At 46.6% G+C, this 24,591-nt stretch overlaps 1 protein-coding gene across 6 annotated transcripts in view; it reads left to right on the forward strand.

The window, feature by feature from the left end:
• Nucleotides 1-24,591, forward strand: part of EXOC4 (exocyst complex component 4) — a 500,658-nt gene that overhangs the window by 244,742 nt on the left and 231,325 nt on the right. For all 6 annotated transcript variants that reach the window (XM_064142739.1, XM_064142740.1, XM_064142743.1 and 3 more), the window contains exon 10: nucleotides 9,691-9,787. In XM_064142739.1, coding sequence (XP_063998809.1) covers nucleotides 9,691-9,787 — 97 coding nt within the window. The remainder of the gene's footprint in view (nucleotides 1-9,690; nucleotides 9,788-24,591) is intronic.

A 24,591-nucleotide genomic window follows, 5' to 3' on the forward strand; every position in this document is an offset into this window, starting at 1 on the left:
TTCACTTTTTGAGCTTCTGCAGGTTTATACCAAGAAGGGATTTATGATGTTCCAGACATCAGATCTGACTTCAGTTTACCTCAGTTGGGATTTTTGGGTCATTTTGGTGACTGACACAGTCCCAACCCCGCAGCAGACAGGATTTGTCCATAGTTTGGAAGCTGTGGGCTCCTATGTCCTGAAACAGCAGCTCCATGAGGCAAACTAAGAACTGGTGAGGAGCCTTGCCTGACATTCTGCAGACTGGTGTTTTTTCTGCTGAAAGCTTGTTGGACTGGAAAGCTGCTCAGCAGTGGGTTAGGGAGCATCACCCCAAATGCTGCTTCTGGGAGAAGTGCTGAGAGTTTTTTACTTAAGGAAATATTACAGAAATGAAATGTGATGGACTTTATAACCTCAAAGGTCAGCTCCTTGGCTTTCTTTTCCCACACTTCACATCTTTTTTGTCTTCGTTTTAATTTCCTCCTCACCTCTCTGGCAGGGAAGAAAAGCACATCCAGACTAACTCAACAGATTGAAGGATATAGTCCAGGTGGATTTAGGGTGACCTGCACTTGGCTATGACAGTGTTGTTATTTCCCCTGCAGAGATCAGGCTGGACAGCTGGGAACAGTCTCCTGCCCCTGGGGACAGTTAATCATCGCAGAGCTCCTTCCTCCTGCTGCAGATCCCTTGCCCCAAGGACTGACAGCCAGTATTTTACAAGTAGTTAGCCACCTAATTCCTATTGATTTGGGGTCTGTTGTAGTGTCAGTGTCACCATCTCTCTCTTCTCTGTTGATTGGGTAGAAGGTGGGGTGTCTGTGTGTTTCTGCCCATCAATGCCTGACTCCTAATGGTCTGATTCTGATCTATACATTCACAGTTGCCATGATTTGAAAAAAAAAAAAACAGTGTGTGATTAAGAGAAGCAAACAAGAAATGCAATCCTTCCTCTGCCAGAAAGCTGTGCTAAATTGCTTCTTCCCTCAAGCAAGGAAGTAATCAAGTATTGGCTGGAACTGATTCTTGTCTGTCTTGATAACCTGTGTATTGGGTTTGCTTGGCACTGGTGGAGGCTGAGCATGGTTACTCAGAGCAGGTTGCCTGAGTCTCTCTGGAGAAGGACACTCAACAGCCTTGCTTGGCAGCCTGCTCCAGGTCTCCAGTACCTTCACAGGAAAGATGTTTCTCGTGTTCAGATGGAACCTTCTGGGTTGCAGTTTGTGCCCATTGCCTTTTGTTCTGTCCCTTGGCACCACCGAAAAGAGTCTGGCCCCATCCTCTTGACCCTTGCCTTTATCTTGTGCTGAGCGTTGAGCAGATCCCCTCTCAGGCTGCTCTTCTCCAGGCTAAAGAGCCTCAGGTCCCTCAGCTTTTCTTTGTAAGAGATGCTCCAGGCCCTTCAGCATCTTCATACTCCATTGGACTCTGTCTAGTAGTTCCTTGTCTCTCTTAAACTGGCAAGCCCAGAACTGAACCCCATACTCCAAATATGGCCTCACTAGGGCAGAGTAGATGACTCTTTCTTGACCTGCTGGTCACACTCCTCTTAATTCACCTTTGTGGGCATAAGAGCACCCTGCTGACTCCATTTTCTGTTGAAACCAAAGAACTATTTCCTGGATGTTTTCAAAAGGGGTTTACCTATTAGCCAAATTATGTCTGATTCTTTCTTTTTAATTCTCTGATAGGATTTGAGGTGTATCTGGGCTGAGGATGAAATGCATTAAGACAGATATAGCTCCCAGACAATTAGGTAATGGTTTGTGATGCTCTGAAGTGCCAGTGTAAGAAATCTCACCCTGTAAAAGTACTTTTCTTAGTGACAAAGCTGTTAAAAAAAAAAGAAATCACTTTATTACTTTGATATTAAAAGGCACAAAGAGCCTCTTACAAGATGCTGAGCTACCTCTTTTCTTATGTCTTCACATCCTTGAAGGAACAGATCAAAAGAGGGAGGTAGTGTGAGATTCCTCTTCAAACATGAAGTTGAAGAGTAAAAATTGTCATACAGATCTTGGATCTTGATGGAGAAAATTGCTTCAATTAAAACCCTACCAAGCAACAAAAACTAAACAAACCCCCCAAAATCTGGGAAAGTGAAATACAAATGGTTGCTACCTCTGCATTTTTTTTTGGTGAGCTGGTTTGTGTTGCTTTGTTTTGTTTGTTCTGCTTTAATTTACTGGTAGAGAAGTTGCCTTGATGAGTGAGGAAAACAAAAGATCAGTCCCAGTGTCATTTTATTTATTACAAAGTAGGATCATATTTCTTCTGTAGCCATGGCAAGCCCTGGCCATAGGAGGTCATCAGAATTGCACTAATACAGGGCCTGTGAGGAGAGGCTGAGGGAGCTGGGAGTGTGCAGCCTGCAGAAGAGGAGGCTCAGGGCAGAGCTCATTGCTGTCTACCTGCAGGGAGGCTGTAGCCAGATGGGGTTGGTCTCTTCTCCCAGGCAAGCAGCAACACAACAAGTGGACACAGTCCCAAGCTGTGCCAGGGGAGGTCTAGGCTGGATGTTGTTAGGAAGTTGCTGGCAGAGAGAGTGATTGGCACTAGAATGGGCTGCCCAGGGAGGTAGTGGAGTCTCTGTGGCTGGAGGTGTTGAAGTAAAGCCTGGATGAGGCACTTAGTGTCATGGTGTAGTTGATTGGCCAGGTTGGACTGGATGATCTTGGAGGTCTTTTCCAACCTGGTTGATTCTCTGATTCTAGTTGCAAGATTATGGATCAGGAAAATTGTTGCAGTGTGTTCCAGGGTTTTCTTTTCAAATGATGAATCATGATACCTATGACCATGTTTTTTCTAACTTAAGGTTTGCCTGTAGTGCTGTTCCAGTACTCAAAATAGTTGCAGGGATAGTGAGAAGAAGTTTAATTCATTTGCAAACCACCCTGAGATGCACTCTGAAGAATGCTAATTCTTACCATTTCTCTCATCTGCTTTGGTGTGTTTTCCATACAGAGTAAATTATCAAAGTCCAGGTATACCTCAAGTTGTAGTGGGCAGCTTGGACTTGAGTCACTTCCCTGCTTTTTTCTGAGGAGATCCTTTCCAGTACAGGAAATCTGCCAGCTGATGACAGTTTGGATGAGTGTACCCTTTCCTGGTTAAAAAGCTGTTGGAATGGCCAAGGCCAGAGAGTTATGATGAATGGACTTAAATCTACTTGGTAACCAGTCACTGTTGGTGTTCCTAGGGCTCAGGCTTGGTGTCTGTTCTCTTTACAGTCTTTATAAATGATCTGCATGAGGGAATCAAGGGCACCCTCAATCAGTTTGCAGACAACAGCAAGGTGGAAAGGACTGGTGAACTGCTCGACAGTAGGGAGGTTCTAAAAAGGGACCTAGAAGAGCTTGGTGCGTGGACTGAGGCCAGTAGAATGAGATTCAGCAGGGCCAAGTGCCCTGCACTGGGGTCACAACAACACTATGAATGCTCCAGGCTTGGGGTAGACTGGTGGAAAGGCTACTTGGTAGAAAAGGGCTTGTAAGTGCTGGCCCACAGCTGGCTGAACATGAGCCAGCATATGCCTAGGTGGCCAATAAGGCCACTGGCATCCTGACCTGGATAAGCGATAGTATGTGTGCGAGGAGCAGGGAGATGATTGTCCTCCTGGGCTCATCACTGGTGAGGCTACTCCTTCAATCCTTGGTTTAGTTTTGGGCCCCTCATTCCAGGAAGGACATAGATGGGCTGGAGTGTGTCCAGAGAAGGGCAACGAAGCTGGTGAAGGGTCTAGAGCACAAGTCTTGTGAGGAGCAGCTGAGGAACCTGGGGTTGTTCAGCCTGGAGAAAAGGAGGCTCAGGAGACTTCCTTGCTCTCTACAGCTCCCTGAAAGGAGGTTGAGTGAGGTGGGGCTTGGTGTCTTTACCCAAGGACCAAGTCATAACACAAGAGGAAAAGGCCTTGAATTGCACCTGGACAAGTTTAGGTTGAACATGAGGACAAACTTCTTCCCAAAAAGTATTGCCAAAGCCTGGAATAGGCTGCCCAGGGCAATGGTAGAGCCACTGGAGAGATTTAAAAGCCATGTAAATGTGGTGCTGAGGTGTTCAAAAAAAGCCTGGATGAGGCACTTAGTGAGTCTAGCTGATTGGCCAGGGCTGGGTGCTAGGTTGGACTGGATGAGCTTGGTGGTTTCTTCCAACCTGGTTGATTCTGTGGTATGCTTTAGTGGTGATGTGAAGTGCTGGGTTAATGGCTGGGCATGAGGATGCTGAAAGTCTCTTCCAAGCAAAAGGATTCATTGGTCCCATTTTGCTGTCATCGTTCTGAGCCCTGTGGATAAGAGGACATTAGCAGTAAGCCTGAGCTATCCATGCTGAATACTGGGACTGTAAAAATACCAGGCAGGATGGCACACTTGAAGCACTCTTGATGTTTGTGCAGACTTTGAATGTATGCAGAGATTCCAGCTCTCTTGGCAGTCTGATGCTTTGTCATATTGAAACATGACATTTTCAGCTCCCTTTCAGGAACATTCAGCTGTGTTACTAATGGACCCATCTCCAACTCCCACTTGCAGTGGTATTCAGGTGGGCACACTTCATTGCCAGCACAGCATGAGGATATCATTAACTCTATGACAAATTTCCCTTCACCTCAAAGGTTTGGGGGGTTTTGTCTCATAATTTATTACTAGACAGATTAAATCAGCAAGCTGGTGTTCTTAAGAAGGAGCTGCTGCAACAGTAGTACTGTGACAGCTGTGAGAGTTTGGGTTTTTTGTCCTGCTGGTAAGTTTTTGGCTTGTTCAGAGGGATCCACACGGGCTGGATCAATGGGTCAAGGCCAGTGGGATGAGATTGAACAAGGCTTAGTTCTGGGTCCTGCACTTGAGTCACAACAACATCATGTGTGCTCCAGGCTTGGGGCAGAGTGGCAGGAAACTTCCCAGTGGAAAAGGATCTGGAACTGGTGGTCAGCATCATCTGAAAACTGCCAAGTGTGTGCTCAGGTGGCCAAGAAGGCCACAAGCATCTTGCCTTGCACCAGCAATAATGTGGCCATCAGGAGGAGAAAAGTGACTGCATCAAGAATGGTGTGGGAGGTCATTCTACCCCTGTACTCTGCACTGGTTAGACCACACCTTGAGTGCTGTGTTCAGTTCTGGGCCCCCCAGTTTAGGAGGGACATTGAGATGCTTGAGCATGTCCAGAGAAGGGCGACGAGGCTGGGGAGAGGCCTTGAGCACAGCCCTACGAGGAGAGGCTGAGGGAGCTGGGATTGGTTAGCCTGGAGAAGAGGAGGCTCAGGGGAGACCTTATTGCTGTCTACAACTACCTGAGGGGTGGTTGTGGCCAGGGGGAGGTTGCTCTCTTCTCTCAGGTGGCCAGCACCAGAACAAGAGGACACAGCCTCAAGCTATGCCAGGGGAGATTTAGGCTGGAGGTGAGGAGAAAGTTCTTCCCTGAGAGAGTCATTGGACACTGGAATGGGCTGCCTGGGGAGGTGGTGGAGTCGCCGTCCCTGGAGCTGTTCAAGGCAGGACTGGACGTGGCACTTGGTGCCATGGTCTGGCCTTGAGCTCTCTGGTAAAGGGTTGGACTTGATGATCTGTGAGGTCTCTTCCAACCTTGGTGATACTGTGATACTGTGACTGTCCCTCAGTACTCAGCAGTGGTGAAGCTAAAGCCCAAATATTGATTTTAGTTGTGGGCTTCTCTTCGAAAACGACATTGAGATGCTGCAGCATGTCCAGAGAAGGGCAATGAAGCTCTTGAAGCATCTGGAGCATAGATCTTGTGAGCAGCAGCTGAGAGACCTGGCAATGGTCAGTCTGGAGAAAGGATTGTTCCTCTCCAGGTGCAGGACTCTATGCTTCTCCTTGTTTAACTTCATGAGGTTCTCTTTCACCCAGCTCTGCAGGTTGAGTTCAGAGTCCTTCAAGGTACGATGGAAGTGTTGAGAGAGGTACAACTAAGAGGTGCAGTAGAGACTGGCTTGTTGCTGTGTACAAGGTGACCTCATTGCTATCTACAGCTCCCTGAAGGGAGGCTGTAGCCAGGTGGGGTTGGGCTCTGCTGCCAGGCAAGCAGCAACAGAACAAGGGGACACAGTCTCAAGCTGTGCCAGGGCAGGTCTAGGCTGGATGTTAGGAGGAAGTTGTTGTCAGAGAGAGTGATTGGCATTGGAATGGGCTGCCCAGGGAGGTGGTGGAGTTGCTGTGCCTGGAGGTGCTGAAGCCAAGCCTGGCTGAGGCACTTAGTGCCATGGTCTGGTTGCCTGAATAGGGCTGTGTGCTAGGTTGACCTGGATGATTTTGGATGTCTCTTCCACCCTGGTTGCGTCTATGATTCTGTGGCATCATCAGGAATAAGATTTACACCTCTGTGTCTTTTGCAAGGTGAAATATTTAAATAGAAATGCAATTGCCTCTCCTCCTTGCTCACACCTGCCTGCAGAGCTTTCATTGTTATTATCTGAAAGCTAAGAGCAGAGAAGATCTTATTTTACCCGAGTCCTCAGGTTCTCCTCTGCTCAAATCTCACGTAGTATGGCCAGGCAGATAAGACAGATTGCTTCATTCCTTGCTGTGGAGTTCATCCCAGTCAATAATATTGATTAGTGCAGGGTGACTTGATGTAACAAGAATAACACCCTTTTCTTAACTCGAGCCTGGGTTTCCTAGTTCATGCCTCAGTAAAGTCCATGCTTGGATGAGTTCTTCAATAAGTCAGTTAAGACACAGAGCCTACTGGAAATTGCAGAGCCTGCAATTAATAGAGGAAATGAATAATTTTCTTTTCCTCTTTTTTTTTTCCCCCACAACTAAACTGTCACATTATATGTGCTAACTTCTCAAAATGCTCCTCCTAACCTTTTTTCTCAGAGCCACCTGGTTCCAGTTGCTGGCAGTAACATTTTATAAGCCATGTCCTCAGCTGTTGCTTTGCACTTCCTACCTCCTTACTACAGTGTTGGATTTATCAAGAAGCTTCATGTCCATTTGGGGCCAGAGCCAGCCTGTGGAAATACTGTAACTGCAGATATCAGGAGGATGAATACATAGATTTCACACTCCTTCTGGGGCACAGTGGCTGGAAACAGCCTGGCAGAGAAGGGCTTGGGAGTACAGGTTGACAGTCAGGTGAAGGTAAGTTAGCTGTGTGCTGGGGTGGCCGAGAAGGCCACAGACATCTTGGCTTGGATCAGCAATAGTGTGGCCAGCAGGAGTAGGGAAGTCATTGTCTTGCTCGACTCAGCACAGTGAGGCCAGACTTCGGTTACTGGGTTCAGTTTGGGGCCCTTCATTCCAGGAAGGACATTGAGGTGCTGGATCATGTCCAGAGAAGGGCAGTGAAGCTGGTGAAGGATCTGGAGAACCAGTCTTGTGAGGAACAGCTGAGAGGTGTTCAAGAAAAGCCTGGCTGAGGCACTTAGTGCCATGGTCTGGTTGGTTGGCCAGGGCTGGGTGCTAGGTTGGACTGGCTGAGCTTGGAGGTCTCTTCCAACCTGCTTGATTCTATGACCTAGAGTTCTTTAGCCTGGAGTAAAGGAGACTGGAGGGGGAAACCTTCTTGCTCTCTACAACTCCCTGAAAAGAGGTTGGAGACAGGTGGGGATCAATCTCTTCTCCCTAGTAACTAGTGATAGGACAAGGTGAAATGGTCTCAGGGTCTGCCAGGGGAGGCTTAGGTGGAACAATATAAAAGAATTCTCCCCTGCAAGAGTGCTCAGACATTGGAACAGACTGTGCAGGGAGATGGTGGAACCACTGTCCCTGGAGGCATTAAGGGAACTCGTACTCATGGCATTTAAGGACATGGTTTAATGGCCATGTTGGTGTAGAGTTGATGTTTGGACTCAGTGACCTTAAAGGTGTTTTCTTACTGAAACAATTCTGTGATTCTCTGAATTTAATGTTGTCCCTTTTGCTACATTTCATGTTGTCCTTTTTACCACAGCACCCAAATAGCATCTTGGAATCCATATCAGTGGTGTGAATTGCTGTCTACAGCTCCCTGAAGGGAGGCTGGAGACAGGTGGGGTTGGGCTCTTCTGCCAGGCAACCAGCAACAGAACAAGGGGACACAGTCTTAAGTTGTGTCAGGGAAGGTCTAGGCTGGATGTTAGGAGGAAGTTGTTGTCAGAGAGAGTGATTGGCATTGGAATGGGCTGCCCAGGGAGGTGGTGGAGTCGCTGTGACTGGAGGTGTTGAAGCAAAGCCTGGATGGAGCACTTAGTGCCATGGTCTGGTTGACTGGCTAGAGCTTGCTGATAGGTTGGACTGGATGCTCTTGGAGATTTCTTCCAACCTGGTTGATTCTATGATTCAAGATGACTTTTGAAGGTCTTCTCCAGCTCAAACTATTCTTTGTTAGAAGCTTCACTTTGAAATGATGAGAGTCACTTACTCATCAGTGCTGTACCTCCTCTTACATTCCCCAGTTTGGAGACATTCTTTTCTTTTGTTTAGAGGCAGACAGAAGTCAGGGTCAAAGAATTCAATAATCTTCAGTGGGTGTTTTGATTTCAAGGACTTTGTCATTTTCCAGCCTATAAAGCTATCATGATAATGTGATTGGGTTCTGCATTTATTATTGTTCAATCACTAAGAAGAGTTCACATGGAGAATGAAAAGGACTTGGTAATATTTGGGATATACAGACTCCTAAGTTGCAGGGGGGGCTTGCTTGGTTTATTTGAGGGGGTTTTGTTGGGAAGTTTGTTTTTGTTTGGTTGGTTTGGGTTTTTTTTGTGGGGTGTGTGTTTATTTGAGGTTCTTGGCCAAAAAAGACTTGATATGGTTACCTGTGGGATGATACCAGTAAGGTGATGGTCTGTGCTTTGTGGCAAGGAAGCACGGCCAAAATACAAGGATGATGTGCTAAAATTCCTGCTCATTTCACAGAATCATCATGGTTGGAAAAGATCTTTAAGACCATGAAGTCCAACCATCATCTAACTTTATCAGGAGTCATAAAATCATAGAATCAGCCAGGTTGGGAGAGACCTCCAAGATCATCCTGTCCCACCTACACCCAGCCCTAGACCATGGAACCAAGTGCCCCATCAAGTCTCCCCTTGAACACCTCTAGGGACAGCTTCTCCACCACCTCCCTGGGCAGCTCATTCCAATGCCAGTCACTCTCTCTGAGAAGATCTTGACTGCTACTCCACCATATCCTTGAAGAACATATCTGGATGGCTTTTAAATACATCTTTAGATGATGACACAGCCATTTCCCTGAGCAGCCTGTGGGGCATCTGACCTGTTCTCCCTAAAGATGTTTTCTTTAGTGCCATGGTCTGGTTGACTGGCTAGGGCTGGGTGCTAGGTTGGACTGGATGATCTTGGAGGTCTCTTCCAACCTGGTTGATTCTATGATTCTATGAGTATAATGTTAGTACCTCCAGTCCATCAGACTTCAGTTGACTGATAAATCCATGTAACATGTCTGGGAAGTTGGGTCCTGTGCCACAGGAGACCTACATTTGCCTGTCTTTCTGCAGTACCATCACTAAGAAAAGAGGATCCCAAAGTAACATATAAATTCCATTGGTGCTGTTCCTGCTGCATCAGGAGTACTTTCTCTGAGCAGAAAATGGATAGCAGGAGTGTTATCTTCACATTAATTACTGATCTTTCACCAGGACTGAAGCATTTACAGGCAGACCTAAATGTTTAATTATCACCTGCTATCTAAAACTCAGGAGTTGCTCAGATCTGTTAGACAACGTGTTTCATGTTGTTTTCCCAGGAGGACCAGATGATAACTTAATTGAAGGTGGTGGGTCCAAATTTGTCTGCAAACCAGGAGCCAGAAACATTACCATCATCTTTCATCCTCTCCTCAGGTAAGTAACACTTCCTACATATTTCCATAGGTGCAGTTAATTGGAACAAGTAGAATTATGGGCACATTCTGTCTCTTATGGTCACGTTGTCACTTCTGAGAGAGCCTCCTCCAGCAGTGGCTTGCTGTAAGGCTATGCACATCAACTAGTGTTAAAAGTAATGAGTAGCTGCCAATGTGTAACTAGCATACCAAGTGGACTGTGTGCATCTCATGGAACAATACCATTTGTTACTGACCCAAGCTGGGAGAAGTGTAGTTGCAGCCTGTCACGAATTGTTTGCCATTGTCTGTCCACACTGCTTATTAAAAAGTCAGGAGGATGTTTTATGAGCTGCAAGGTAGGTTCATTCTTTGATAAAACCCATCTGGCCTGTGAGCCACAAATGAAATACCTGATCTGAAGTGCCTTCACAACCTGTCAAGGGCTGCAAGAACTCTAAAACTGAGCAAGTCTATAATAAGCCTCATCTCACCGAATCACTCACCTCTGATAGTTTAATTTTGTTCTTTTTACTTTGCAATCTAAGAGTTCATCTTCTTAGTTTCACTGGAATTAAAGAATATGATGTTTTTCTCGGTTCATGTCAATCTTCCATCTCTGAGTTTTTCTGGCAGGGTTTTCCTTTATCATCAGACATTTCTTTTCTTTAGTGTGAGCACCTTTTTAAATCATATTTCCCTCCTTGCTGTCTGTGGATTACTCACTATCCTGAGTCACTTAGGAAGCAGGGGACGTTTCTCAAACCAAGCAATAATAAAAAGGTAATAAAAAATAATTGCAATCCTATCCCCAGAGGGAAGAATATCCTGATTGATGTCTTGGTAGATGAAGACTGTGGTCATTTGTGAGTTCTCGGGACTTAAAAATGAGGAAAGAAAGTATATAAATTCCTCCAAACTTAGATTCCTGATGTCATTGAATCATAGAATTGTTTTGGTTGGAAAAGACCTCAAAGGCCATCGAATCCAACCATCAACCTAACACCACCGTGGCTGTTAAACCATGTCCCAGAGTGCCACATCCACTGGTTTCTTGGACATCTCCAGGGATGATGACTCCACCACTTCCCTGGGCAGCCTGATCCAATGCCTGACCACTCTCTCAGTACAGAATTTTTTCCTAATATCCAACCTAAACCTCCCCTGGCACAGTTTCAGGCCGTTTTCTCCTGTCCTATCACCTGATGGTAAGGAGAAGAGACAACCCCCAGCTCACTGCAAGGTCGAGAGACCAGATACTGGAATAACTTTGACAACAGCACCTGTTCTGTGGATATGCTAAAATTTGTGATGGTGTTGAAGTTCTGCCCTTGAAAAGTGGGCTGCTACATGGTTCACTCTTCATTTATTGCTAGATGCCCCCAATGAAATGGGTAATTTCAGAAACATAATTCATTTCAACCTTTTAAATGGAAGTGCTCAAAAGTTGGTACAACAGAATGTATAGTTTTCAGCCATTTTACTGTGAGGAAAAATGGACAATAGTTGAGATGCAACTTGGTGTAGTGGAGGTTGTCTCTGCTCATGACCAAGGTGCTGGAAGTAGATGATCTTAAAACCTCTTTTATGTTTCTTTGCAATATGTTAGTCAAGATAGGACCAGTGAAACTGACTTTAGTCACTTAATCATTAATGACTTTATAGGCTTCTTTCAAGCATAGAGAAGGGGGCTTGAGATGCTCTTATTTTTATTGATGAGATACTTCACATTTACAAACTGTTGAATATCCTTCTTTCTTTTTGTTTGCCTTCCTGCCTTTTTCATGTTGAGTGAAACATGAGTGCTCTGCTTTAAATAGCACTTCTCACAGACACTTTCATTAACAGCTTGCAAGATAGGCAGGAGAAATAATTTACCTCATAAAAAATTATTGTGTCAAGATGAAGGTATCTGCGTACAATATATTTTTCATGCCAACCATCTGCAACTTCTTAGCATGAAGAGAAGGAAAATCATCTCTGACTCAGCTTACTCTTTTCCCATTGCAGAATGGGGTGAGTTTGAGTGTTGGTCAAGACTGTCGAAGTCTCTAAAATGTGATTTTACCTACTTTAGTGATTGTCAGGGTAAATGCATGAGTCTAGAGCACAGGTCTTGAGAAGAGCAGCTGAGGGAACTGGGGTTGTTCAGCCTGGAGAAAAAGAGGATGAGGGGAGACATTCTTGCTCTGTACAACTGCCTGAAAGAAGGATTTGGTCTCTTCTTGCAAAGAACAAGCAGTAGGACAAGACAAAATCATAGACTTAGTCATAGTCATAGAATCAACCAGGTTGGAAGAGACCTCCAAGATCATCCAGTCCAACCTATCACCCAGCCCTATCCAGTCAACTACATCATGGCACTAAGTGCCTCATTCAGGCTTTTCTTGAACACCTCCAGGGACAGTGCCTCCACCACCTCCCTGGGCAGCCCATTCCAATGCCAATCACTCTCTCTGCCAGCAACTTCCTCCTAACATCCAGCCTATACCTCCTCCAGCACAACTTGAGACTGTGTCCCCTTGTTCTATTGGTGGTTGCCTGGGAGAAGAGGCCACCCCCCACCTGGCTACAGTCTCCCTTCAGGTAGTTGTAGACAGCAATGAGGTCACCCCTGAGCCTCCTCTTCTCCAGGCTAACCAACCCCAGCTCCCTCAGCCTCTCTTCATAGGGTTTGTGCTCCAGGCCCCTCAGCAGCTTTGTTGCCTTTCTCTGGACACAAATAGCCTCAGGTTGCACCAGGGGTAATTTAGGTTGTGTATTAGAAGAAAATGCTTCACTGAAAGGGTTTTCAAACCCTGGTATAGGCTGCCCAGGCAGGAGTTTAAAAGATTCAGAGATGTGGTGCTGAGGGACATGGTTTAGAACCCAACTTTGTGAAGTTAAGGGAATGATTGGACACAACTGTATTAACGATCTCTTCCAACCAAAATGTTTCTGTGATTCTTTGAGTCCTTGCTGCCTTAGGTTTTACTGATGATCCTGGAAATAGGCATGTGCATGAGGCATGGGATGCAGGGTCTGGGCTGACCACAGGACTGCATTTCTTTTCAAAGAATCCCCACATGCTTTGGGTTGGAAGGGACTTTTAACAGTCACCTAGTCCAACTCCACTGCAGTAAGCAGGAGCACCAGTTGGATCACGCTGCTCAGAGCCCCAAACAGCCTCATCTGCAGTGCGTCCAGGGATGGAACATCTACCACCTCTCTGGCTAGCCTGAGCCAGTGTTTCACCACTCTCAGGGCACAATGTTTTCTCCTTAGATCTAGTCTGAATCTCCCTCTTTTAGCTTAAAACTGTTACCCTTTGCCCAGCCCTCTTGCTGGTGATAATTTTATTCAGGGGGTTCTATTCCTGATGGGAGCTGATAGCAATGAGCTATCCTGCTAGCAAGACAGCTTTCCCATTGACTCTAGTTAAAGTGTGCTCTATGATGCTGGCTGTGAAATGATGAAACTTAGGGGTTTAAAAAATATTGATGTCTTCTGTGATTTCCAGCACATCACCTCATGTATGTGTGTTCCTGGTTGGTTAGGTCTTTGCTGCTCTTTTCTGGACCTTACTGTATTGTCAAGGTCTCAAGGAAGTAATTGCTGCTGAGGTGTGATGCTCTCTGCTGTTCTGTTTTCCATCTGTACTGAGGTTCTTCATGGCCTGCCTCAAGAATCTGTCATTGCTGTAGCTTGTACAGGTTTAAAATGAATCTGGTTTGAATTCCAAATGGTCAATATTTTATTTAGAAGGATGGAGTTTTCTTCTTAGGTTCATCAAGTTCACAGGACTATGTTGACAGATGTTTTAGCGCTGTGTAAGAGGGAAGAATTGGTATGTGGATGATCTGACTTAGGGCAACAGGCCAACAGTTGCCAAGTTACCAGAGATAAAACCTGGGAAGAACAGGGTCTGCAGCCTCTCAAGTGGTAAAACTCAGGAAAACAGAGCCTGCAAGTACCATCACTGTAATCAGAATGTGGGGTTGACTGAACAGTATGTGGAGGCAGCAATGACCCTGAAAGGCTCTGCAGAGGACAACCAGCTGCAGAGGGAGCTGAAGATGATGAAGTCTCCCCTCGCTAGGGGGTCGCATGAGCACCGAAGCCAACAGTGCACATGGGCAGTAGGGAAAGTCGTTAAGGAGCAAATTGTGAAATAAGGGAGGAGCTTGGTTCAGCTGCTGGGACATAGTGGCCACACATCACAGAGCTTGAACACAGCTAAACCGAGAGCATAGGTGGCTGAGCTGTGAGCAGCTCCGGGCTCACCGGCATAACAGGTGCTGCTCCGCACCGCCTGCCTTTCAAGATGCCAGCTGACCAGCTCTGCCATCTGTGCATCTCAGGAGCTCTGCTGGCCAGTAGGACAGGGTGAGTATAGCTCAGTAAAGCTGCTTGGCATTGTTTGTCATATCTTAGTCAGCATTGTAGTTTCTCCCATATACCCTTTCCTCTGTGACTGTAGCAGACTGTGGTTTCCAGTAAACCTTTCTCGTTATGGTTTTAGTGTTTAAGCTGTAATGAAGTATTGTAGCTGTACCCAGAGGGGGGTACCCATGTCTGAGTTTGTTCCTTGGACCCCAGAGAACTCACTGGAGCAGTAGGCTTGCTGATTTTACTAGGAAGCTGAGGCCTTTCTAAAAGTATTAAGCAAACTGCATCACTGGGAAGCTAGATGCTGGCAGGATGATTTAAACTCTGAGCATTGCATTAAGTGGTGGCTTTAAACTGTAATTCAGCACAGTAGGGTTAGGTGGAGAGTTGGAACCAGACCATCCATATTCATCACTGTGAATTTCTCTTTTTTTGGTACCACTGATATGAGAAGTGTCATTGTCTATCCCATCAGAGGATCACACAGTCACAGTGTGAAGTTTATTGGTTATAATAGCCTTTTCAAAAGCAGTTTTTTGTTTACAAGCTGAGGCTGAGCTTGGCTGCAGATCCTTCTGAAGAACACAGAGCCAGCAGCTTTCAGGAGGCTGTAAATTAACCCCATGTCTCCACTAACAGAATCATAGAATTACAGAATGGTAGCGGTTGGAAGGGACCTTTAAAGATCATTGAGTCAAACCCCCCTGCCAGAGCAAGATCACCTAAAACAGATCACACAGAAACACATCCTGGCAGGCCTTGAAAGTCTTCAGAGAGAGAGATTCCACCACCTCTCCACCCATTGCCTCTGAGTCGAGGCAATCTCAAGCACAAATCCAGGCTGGGCAATGCCAGGCTGGAAGCAGCCCTGAGGAGAGGCACTTGGGGGGGCTGGTGGAGGAGAGGCTCAGCAGGAGCCAGCAGTGTGCACTTGCAGCCCAGAAAGCCAAGCAGAGCCTGGGCTGCAGCAGCAGAAGTGTGGCCAGCAGGGCCAGGGAGGGGATTCTCCCCCTCTGCTTTGCTCTGCTGAGACCCCAGCTGGAGTCCTGCATCCAGCTCTGGAGCCCCTGGCACAAGAGGGCTGTGGAGATGCTGGAGAGTGTCCAGAGCAGGGCCAGGAGGATGCTGAGAGGCTGCAGCAGCTCTGCTGTGAGCACAGCCTGAAAGAGTTGGGGCTGTGCAGGCTGCAGCAGAGGAGGCTCCCAGGTGACCTTGTGGCCTGCCAGGATCTGAAGGGGGCTCCAAAAAAGCTGGGGAGGGACTTTTGAGGCTGTGAGGGAGTGTCAGGAGTGGGGGGAATGGAGCAAAGCTGGAGGTGGGGAGAGTGAGGCTGGAGGTGAGGAGGAAGTTGTTGAGCAGGAGAGTGGTGAGAGGCTGGAATGGGTTGCCCAGGGAGGTGGTTGAGGCCCCATGGCTGGAGGTGTTTGAGGCCAGGCTGGCTGAGGCTGTGTGCAGCCTGCTCTAGGGTAGGGTGTCCCTGGGCATGGCAGGGGGGTTGGAACTGGCTGCTCCTTGTGGTTCCTTCCAACCCTGACTGATTCCATGATTCTCTGGGCAGCCTGTTCTGGTGTTCTGCCACCCTCAATGTCAAGAAGTTCCTTCTCTTGTTTGGATGGAACTCCCTATGTTCAGGTTTGCCCAGATCACCTTTTGTCCCATCTCACTGAGGGCCACTGAGAAGAGCCTTGTCCCATCCTCCTGACACCTACACCTTATATGTTTGTAAGCAAATGAAGGGTTGTTTAGAGGAACTCTGAATTTACACTATGGAGAGTGTGTTAGCAAATAGACACAAGTGGTTTTCCACATCTTCCTTCCCTCTAGTTCATTCAGAGCAACCAGCCAGAGTTGGGAAGCCAGTTGTTGTGTCATCTGGGATGTGGGTCCCTAATTTCCACTCAGACAACCGAGATGCACCAAACCCCAGATTAATTACCAGGGCTTAATGACACAACCATACGTGGAATAAATGAATAGTGAGGTTTTTGGGAGACAAGTGAGTGCTCTAATGGAGATGATTCCTGGGAGTAGATTTGACTAACTACATATGAAAACTAATTGCAGTTAGAAATGGAAGAGGGACACCCATCTGATTTTCCTTAACTACATAGTGCGGGAGGTGCTGAAAGTATAAAAAGTACCAAAAGAGCCCAGTTGCTTTCTTCAGCCTTACTGCTAACCACCAGCAGCTGCTTGGGTTGTGAAAGCTTTAGAATCATAGAATCAACCAGGTTGGAAGAGATCTCCAAGCTCATCCAGTCCAACCTGTCCCCCAGCCCTATCCAGTCAAAGCAGTAATCCTTTTACAACAGGCTCATTGTTTTTTTAAAGGGAAGTTCATTTTTATAATTGCTTTTTTTTAACCCCACCCCCCACTACAGAATGGAATTGTGAGGGGGAAGGATGAAGCACCTTCCAGCTCATGCAGGCTCTAAAATGCCTTTATTAGTACCTCTGCTGCTAATTTCTCTGCTTCCCTCTTTTTGCTGGTGTTTATTTGTACCTGTGTGCTAGTTTGAAGCAAGCTGGAATGTTTTGGTAAAAGAACTAGATAACAGGCAGTGAAATGAAAAACAATTGTGTCTACTTCTCTCACAGTCACGCTGAGAACTCTGGGAAAAAGAAGAAAACATTCTCCATTTTGTCTCTCACTCTTGCTTTTGCCTTGGACCTGGTCACATCTCATTAACCCTGCTCCTACTAACCTTGCTCCCTAACCTCTTGGCTGCACCTCTTTTCTTCCTGAGAACTGGGGTAAGGTTGAGAGGGCCGGGGGAGGTGTTGGGGTGGTTTGAGAGCCCCTCCTGGGGACTCAGGTTTCTGGGAGGGGAGTTGTGCTTTTGTATTGTTTATCCTTTGTATATAACTGTATATAATTGTATATAACTGTATATATTGTAAATAGCTGCTTGTAAATTCTGCTAGCTGTAAATAAATTGCTTCATCTATATTCCCAGAGGCCGTCTGAGTTAGCTGGGGCAAATACAAAGTGTGGGAGGGGCGGGGTAACCCCCAAACCATCACATTTTTCATTGGCTTTCCCAACGTGGGGCTAGAGATTTTGGAGTGATTGGAAAATTAGCTCTGGGAATTAAGATGAAGCTAATCAAGCAGCTATTGTATTTGGTTGGTGCATTGCTCTGGTCTGGTTTTGTTTACTTGGCATTTAATTGGATAAAAGCTCAAATTGTTGCTTATTTTATTGATCTGGCTTATAATAAGGCTAAAGCTAAGGTTTCAGATATGTTCTGGAGCTGGGGTGATTTTATTCTTGGTTATGCTGGTTTTAATATCTCTGAGAATATTACCAAGGATATTACAGGAGCTCTGGTCAATAATGTGACAATCAATGGAAATTCTGCTTTAAATATGGCTCTAATGAGAGTTATTCAGCCTAAGACAGGAATCCCAACTGTTTGCATAGGCACATGCTCGTGTAAAACTGTTTTTCTTCTCACAGTTTTTAATATTTGCCTCATGATTTTGATATTCATATTAATTTTGGCATTATTGGTGAAAAATTCAAAACCAGCTTCTGTAAGAGCTAGGAAAAATTCTGTGTCTCAGAAGCAGTCTCTTTCACAGCAAAACAAGGGAACACAGTTATCAGCTTCCCCCTTGCCAGCCTCTGCCCCTCCTTCTCCAAGTGCTGGGAACACGGCCAATGTTCCCGCCACTAACGTAAACAATGAAAACAAAAACAAAAACGGGCAGAATTCGGTAGGAGCCTCAGGAGGACAGGCAGGTACCCAAAATCAGAATGTTCCTAGCAACAATCAAAACACGTCAGGGTTGGCAGGCATCCCAGGAGGACAGGCAAATAATCCCACTAATGCTAATACTACTACTAGTGCTGGTAACGCTAGCCCAGTCAGTCCAAATCCTAATAACACCAGCTCAGCCAATTCAAACCCCAAGCCAGCAGACCAGAACCAAAATCCTCCTGTTAAAAGCAAGGCAGATTTGAACTCACAAGCTCCAGGTCAGACCCCTAAGGATACAAATGCTCCAAGTCAGACCTCCAATAATTCAAATGCTCCAAGTCAGACTCCTAAAGATTCAAATCCTCCAGCAGACACATCCAAGTCTGTTGCTGCTCAGGCCCTTCTGGCACCTGCTAAGGCAAAAGCTAAGACAAAGAGTGGTTCGCAGGAGGATGTAAGAGAGGGGACCTCTGGTGATCAGCAAGAAGAGGAGGATGAGACAGTTAGTCTGCGAGACCTTGTAGATGTGCTGAGACAACAATACTCAAGTGACAGGAGCACTGGGAGGTTAGCTGCCAGGAGAGAGGATGGTTCCCATGAGTTTAGGAATGCTATGAGGAAGATTGTGTTAGGCCAGGCACCACCAGAACAACAGGAAGAAGAGGAGGAAGATGACATCCAAGGCTCCAAGGATCCACTCAGAGAGGTCAGGGAAGTTAGGAAGGAATACACAAGGGAATCAGGTGAGCCAATCTTAAGCTGGCTAGTGAGATGCCGTGGCATTGGTGCTAATGCTCTGCAGGTAGGAGACAAGTCTGCCAAGCAGCTGGGACCACTCACTAAGGAGAGTGGAGTGGACAAACACCTAGCAAGTCCTCTTGGTAGGGTTAGCTTGTGGACACGCCTTCTTTTGGCTGTGGCTATGAGATATCCTTCCCGAGATGATTTGCCATGGGCAGCCAAGAAGTGGAACACCGTTGAGCAGGGAATTAAGCTTCTGAAGGAGTTTGCTGTGAAGGAAGTGCTTTATGGAGATCATGGTACTCATGAGCCTGACGATATTCCTTTGGGAACAGGTCTCATGAAGAAGCTGATTAAGCTTGCTCCTTCATCCTATGCTAACATCTTGGCCAGTAAGTTCCTAGCAAGGAGTGATAATGGAAGATCCTTCACTGTTGGTGAATTCACTGACCAGCTCAGGCAGATTGAGGACAGCTTGTCACATTCTGGTATAATCTGTGCCATAAAGACTATGACTACAGAGCTTAAAGATGGTATAAGAGATGGCATCAAGGAGAGCATGAAAGAACTGAAGGAGGACCTTACAACCTCAATTTCCAATCTGGTAAAGGATACCATTCCTGCATCATCTGAATGGGTGCATGTTTCTGCAGTCAGGAACAGACGCCCACCTCCTGCAAGGCAATTCCAGCCCAGGAGGAGACAAATTCCACCTAGACAGCAGCAATCACGTGCGTCACTGTGGATACTTCTGCGTGACAAATATGGTGAGAACATGAACAAATGGGATGGTAAACCTACTTCAGCTCTTTCAAAGAGAGTCAGGGATCTGCAGAGTGGCAGAAACAGAGGCAGTAATGCCCGAAAGGTAGCTGTCACTTCTTCAGCTCCCGAGAGCAACTGCAATTGTTCCAACAGTTGCAATTCCTCTCACAACAACACCAATTACTGTGTACACCCCACATGCCATGTTCAGCATTAGGGGTGCCCTGCCTCCAGCCAGGAGGAGGAAAGGGATAGTGGAGAAAACCGAATCTATTGGAATGTATTCATTAGGTGGCCTGGCAGTTCAAGAGTTCGGAAATACAGGGCTTTGGTTGACACAGGAGCTCAGTGTACTTTATTGCCATCTAATTGCAAAGGGACAGAGACCATATCTATTTTTGGAATCACAGGTGGATCTCAAGAGTTAACTAAGGTACAGGCTGAGATCAGTTTAACTGGTAAAGAGTGGAAGACACATACTATTGTAACTGGTCCTGATGCGCCTTGCATTCTGGGAATTGACTTTTTGAGACAAGGTTGTTTCAAAGATCCTAAGGGTCACAAATGGGCTTTTGGAATAGCATCTGTAGAGATTGAGGATGATAAATTGAAATTGTCTGTTAGACCTGAACTTTCTGATGAATCTGCAGTTGTGGGACATCATGACATAGAGGACCTGGAAGTGCCAATTGCAACTCAAACTGTTCATCATAGGCAGTACAGAACTAACCGTGACTCTTTGTTGCCCATTCATCAGCTGATTCGTCAATTGGAGAGTCAGGCTGTCATTGAGAAAGCTCATTCACCTTTCAACAGTCCCATCTGGCCTGTGCGCAAACCTACGGGCGACTGGAGACTGACAGTTGACTTTCGTGCCCTCAACGAGGTGACGCCACCCATGAGTGCAGCTGTGCCAGACATGCTGGAGCTCCAGTACGAGCTGGAATCGAAGGAGGCTAAATGGTATGCAACCATAGACATTGCTAATGCTTTCTTCTCTATTCCCATAGCAAAGGAGTGCAGGCCTCAGTTTGCATTCACCTGGAGAGGAATCCAGTACCAGTTCAACCGTTTGCCTCAGGGGTGGAAACACAGCTCAACCATCTGTCACTCAGTCATCCACAATGCACTGGAGAAAGGTAAAGCTCCAGAGCACATCCAGTACATCGACGACATCATTGTGTGGGGCCAAACTGCTGAGGAAGTCTTCGAGAAAGGTAACAAAATCATTGACATTCTGTTGCAAGCAGGTTTTGCCATTAAGAGAGACAAGGTCAAAGGACCTGCCAAAGAAATTCAGTTTCTGGGAGTGCGGTGGCAGGATGGTCGCCGTTACATTCCTCAGGATGTGATCAACAAAGTCTCTACCATGGCAGTTCCCACCAGTAAGAAGGACACACTTTCTTTTCTTGGTGTGGTGGGATTTTGGAGACTACACATTCCTGGTTTCAGTCAGATTGTCAAACCTCTGCATGATGTGACTCGTAAGAGAAACAATTTCGAGTGGGGACCTGAACAACAAGCAGCCTTTGATCAGATCAAACGAGAAGTAGTCCATGCAGTGGGCTTGGGACCTGTGAGATCTGGTCCAGACATTAAAAACATTCTGTACACGGCTGCCAGTGACAATGGTCCAACTTGGAGTCTCTGGCAGAGAGCTCCAAATGAGACACGTGGTCGTCCTCTTGGTTTCTGGGGACGTTGTTACAGAGGTTCAGAGACAAATTACACTGCAACTGAGAAAGAGATTCTAGCAGCCTATGAGGGAGTGAAAGCAGCTTCTGAAGTGATTGGAACTGAGTCACAATTGCTTTTAGCTCCTAGACTGCCAGTTCTTAACTGGATGTTCAAAGGCAAAGGTTCATCACCTCATCATGCCACAGATGCAACCTGGTCTAAATGGATGGCTTTGATAACCCAACGAGCACGAATGGGTAATCTTGATCGACCTGGTCTGGTGGAGGTGATCACCAACTGGCCGGAAGGCACAGACTGTTCCAAACCTCCAGAGGAGAAAATAACTCGTGCTGAGGAAGCTCCTCCCTATGGTGATCTCTCTGATCAGGAAAAGAACTATGCTTTGTTCACAGACGGTTCCTGTCGTCTTGTTGGGAACAAGCGAAGATGGAAGTCAGCGGTTTGGAGTCCAACCAGGAGAGTTACCGAAACAAAAGATGGCGAAGGAGAATCCAGTCAGTTCGCTGAGGTAAAAGCTGTTCAACTTGCTCTTGATGTGGCTGAACGTGAGAATTGGCCTATCCTTTACCTCTACACCGACTCGTGGATGGTAGCCAATGCTCTATGGGGTTGGCTGAAGGACTGGAAGAAGAATGGTTGGCAGAGGAAAGGAAAGCCTATTTGGTGTGCTGATCTATGGCAGGACATTGATGCACGGCTGGAGAAAACTCCAGTGAAGGTGCGGCACGTAGACGCACACATGCCTAAGAGCAGAGCAACTGAGGAACATCAACACAACCAGAAGGCAGACCAAGCTGCTAAGATTGCTCAAGTTGATACCAACTCTGAACTTGACATTGACCTTGATTGGAAACACCGAGGTGAGCTGTTCTTAGCTCGGTGGGCCCATGACTCATCTGGACATCAAGGCAGAGATGGAACATACCGATGGGCTCGCGATAGGTCAATTGACTTGTCCATGGACGCTATCACCCAAGTCATCTATGACTGTGACATTTGTGCTACTATTAAGCAGGCTAAGCGAATCAAGCCCTTATGGTATGGTGAGAGATGGTCAAAGTACAAGTATGGTGAAGCCTGGCAGATTGACTACATCACTTTACCTCGATCTCGTTCTGGTAAGCAGTATGTGCTAACGATGGTAGAAGCCAGCACTGGATGGTTGGAAACCTATCCAGTTCCACATGCAACTGCACGTAACACCATTGTTGGTTTGGAGAGACAGATCTTGTGGAGACATGGAACTCCAGAGAGAATTGAGTCAGACAATGGTACTCATTTCAAGAACAATCTAGTGAAAAACTGGGCCAAAGAGCATGGTATTGAATGGATCTATCATATACCCTACTATGCACCAGCTTCAGGGAAGATTGAACGCTACAATGGTTTGCTGAAAACCACCCTCAAAGCCATGGGGGGTGGAACTCTGAGAAACTGGGACAAACATTTAGCAGAAGCTACCTGGTTGGTAAATAGTAGAGGTTCAGTAAACAGAGCAGGACCTGCACAATCAGATTTGGTCCAAACAGTAGACGGTGATAAAGTTCCTGTTGTACATGAGAAGAATCTGTTAGGGAAAACTGTTTGGGTATTTTCTCCTTCGGGTGAAGGGAAACCTGTCCGAGGGGTGGTTTCTGCTGAAGGTCCTGGTCATACATACTGGGTAATGCAGGAGAATGGTGAAATCCAGTGTATTCCACAGAGAAATCTAACCTTAGCTGAGAGAGTTTAAATTCAAGCTGTTAGGAGTTTTCTGTTCTATGTAACATCGGCGCCCAACACTGAGAGAATCTACGATAGAATCTACAGTACGTGAGCACGAACCCAACATCACCTGGGAGTCCCTGTTCTGAGCTTTTGAATCACCTACATCTGATTGAAGTGTGAACTGAACTTGTATATATTATTTTAGTGTAAATATTGGTTTAGATTAGATTGGATAATTCTCAGCGATACTCTGAGCGAAGTAGACAAGGGGTGGATTGTGCTAGTTTGAAGCAAGCTGGAATGTTTTGGTAAAAGAACTAGATAACAGGCAGTGAAATGAAAAACAATTGTGTCTACTTCTCTCACAGTCACGCTGAGAACTCTGGGAAAAAGAAGAAAACATTCTCCATTTTGTCTCTCACTCTTGCTTTTGCCTTGGACCTGGTCACATCTCATTAACCCTGCTCCTACTAACCTTGCTCCCTAACCTCTTGGCTGCACCTCTTTTCTTCCTGAGAACTGGGGTAAGGTTGAGAGGGCCGGGGGAGGTGTTGGGGTGGTTTGAGAGCCCCTCCTGGGGACTCAGGTTTCTGGGAGGGGAGTTGTGCTTTTGTATTGTTTATCCTTTGTATATAACTGTATATAATTGTATATAACTGTATATATTGTAAATAGCTGCTTGTAAATTCTGCTAGCTGTAAATAAATTGCTTCATCTATATTCCCAGAGGCCGTCTGAGTTAGCTGGGGCAAATACAAAGTGTGGGAGGGGCGGGGTAACCCCCAAACCATCACAACCTGTTTTGAAAGTGCAATCTGAGATATGACACCGGAGAACAACAAAGAGTTTCATCTGTTGTGGGATGGGAAAGTGGAGGAAGTTTGCTTTCTTTTTCATAGAATCATAGAATCAAGCAGGTTGGAAGAGACCTCCAACATCATCCAGTCCAACTTAGCACCCAGCCCTGGCCCAGCAACCAGACCATGGCACTAAGTGCCTCAGCCAGGCTTGGCTTCAACACCTCCAGGGACAGTGACTCCACCACCTCCCTGGGCAGCCCATTCCAATGCCAATCACTCTCTCTGACAACAACTTCCTCCTAACATCCAGCCTAGACCTCCCCTGCCACAACTTGAGACTGTGTCCCCTTGCCTTGTTGCTGCTTGCCTGGGAGAAGAGCCCAACCCCACCTGGCTACAGCCTCCCTTCAGGTAGTTGTAGACAGCAATGAGCTCTGCCCTGAGCCTCCTCTGCTGCAGGCTGCACACCCCCAGCTCCCTCAGCCTCTCCTCATAGGGTTTGTGCTCCAGGCCTATCTCCAGCTTTGTTGCCCTTCTCTGGACACCTTCCAGCACCTCAACATCTCTCTTGAATTGAGGATCCCAGAACTGGACACAGCACTCAAGCTGTGGCCTGAGCAGTGCTGAGTACAGGGGCAGAATAACCTCCCTTGTCCTACTGGCCACACTCTTCGTGATGCAGGCCAGGATGCCATTGGCTCTGTTGGCCACCTGGGCACACTGCTGGCTCATCTTCAGCTACTATCTATCAGTACCCCCAGGTCCCTTTCCTCCTGGCTGCTCTCCAGCCACTCTGTCCCCAACCTGTAGTGCTGCTTGGGGTTGTTGTGGCCAAAGTGCAGAACCCTGCACTTGGCCTTGTTCAATCTCATCCCATTGGCCTCTGCCCACCCATCCAGCCTGTGCAGGTCCCTTTGCAGGGCTCTCCTACCTTCCAACAGTTCAACACCTGCTCCTAGCTTGGTGTCATCTGCAAACTTAACTGATGCTGGACTCAACCCCCTCATCCAGATCATCAGTAAAGATATTGAACAGGTCTG

This window comes from Pogoniulus pusillus, chromosome 4, assembly GCF_015220805.1.
Source record: "Pogoniulus pusillus isolate bPogPus1 chromosome 4, bPogPus1.pri, whole genome shotgun sequence".
NCBI lineage: Eukaryota > Metazoa > Chordata > Aves > Piciformes > Lybiidae > Pogoniulus > Pogoniulus pusillus.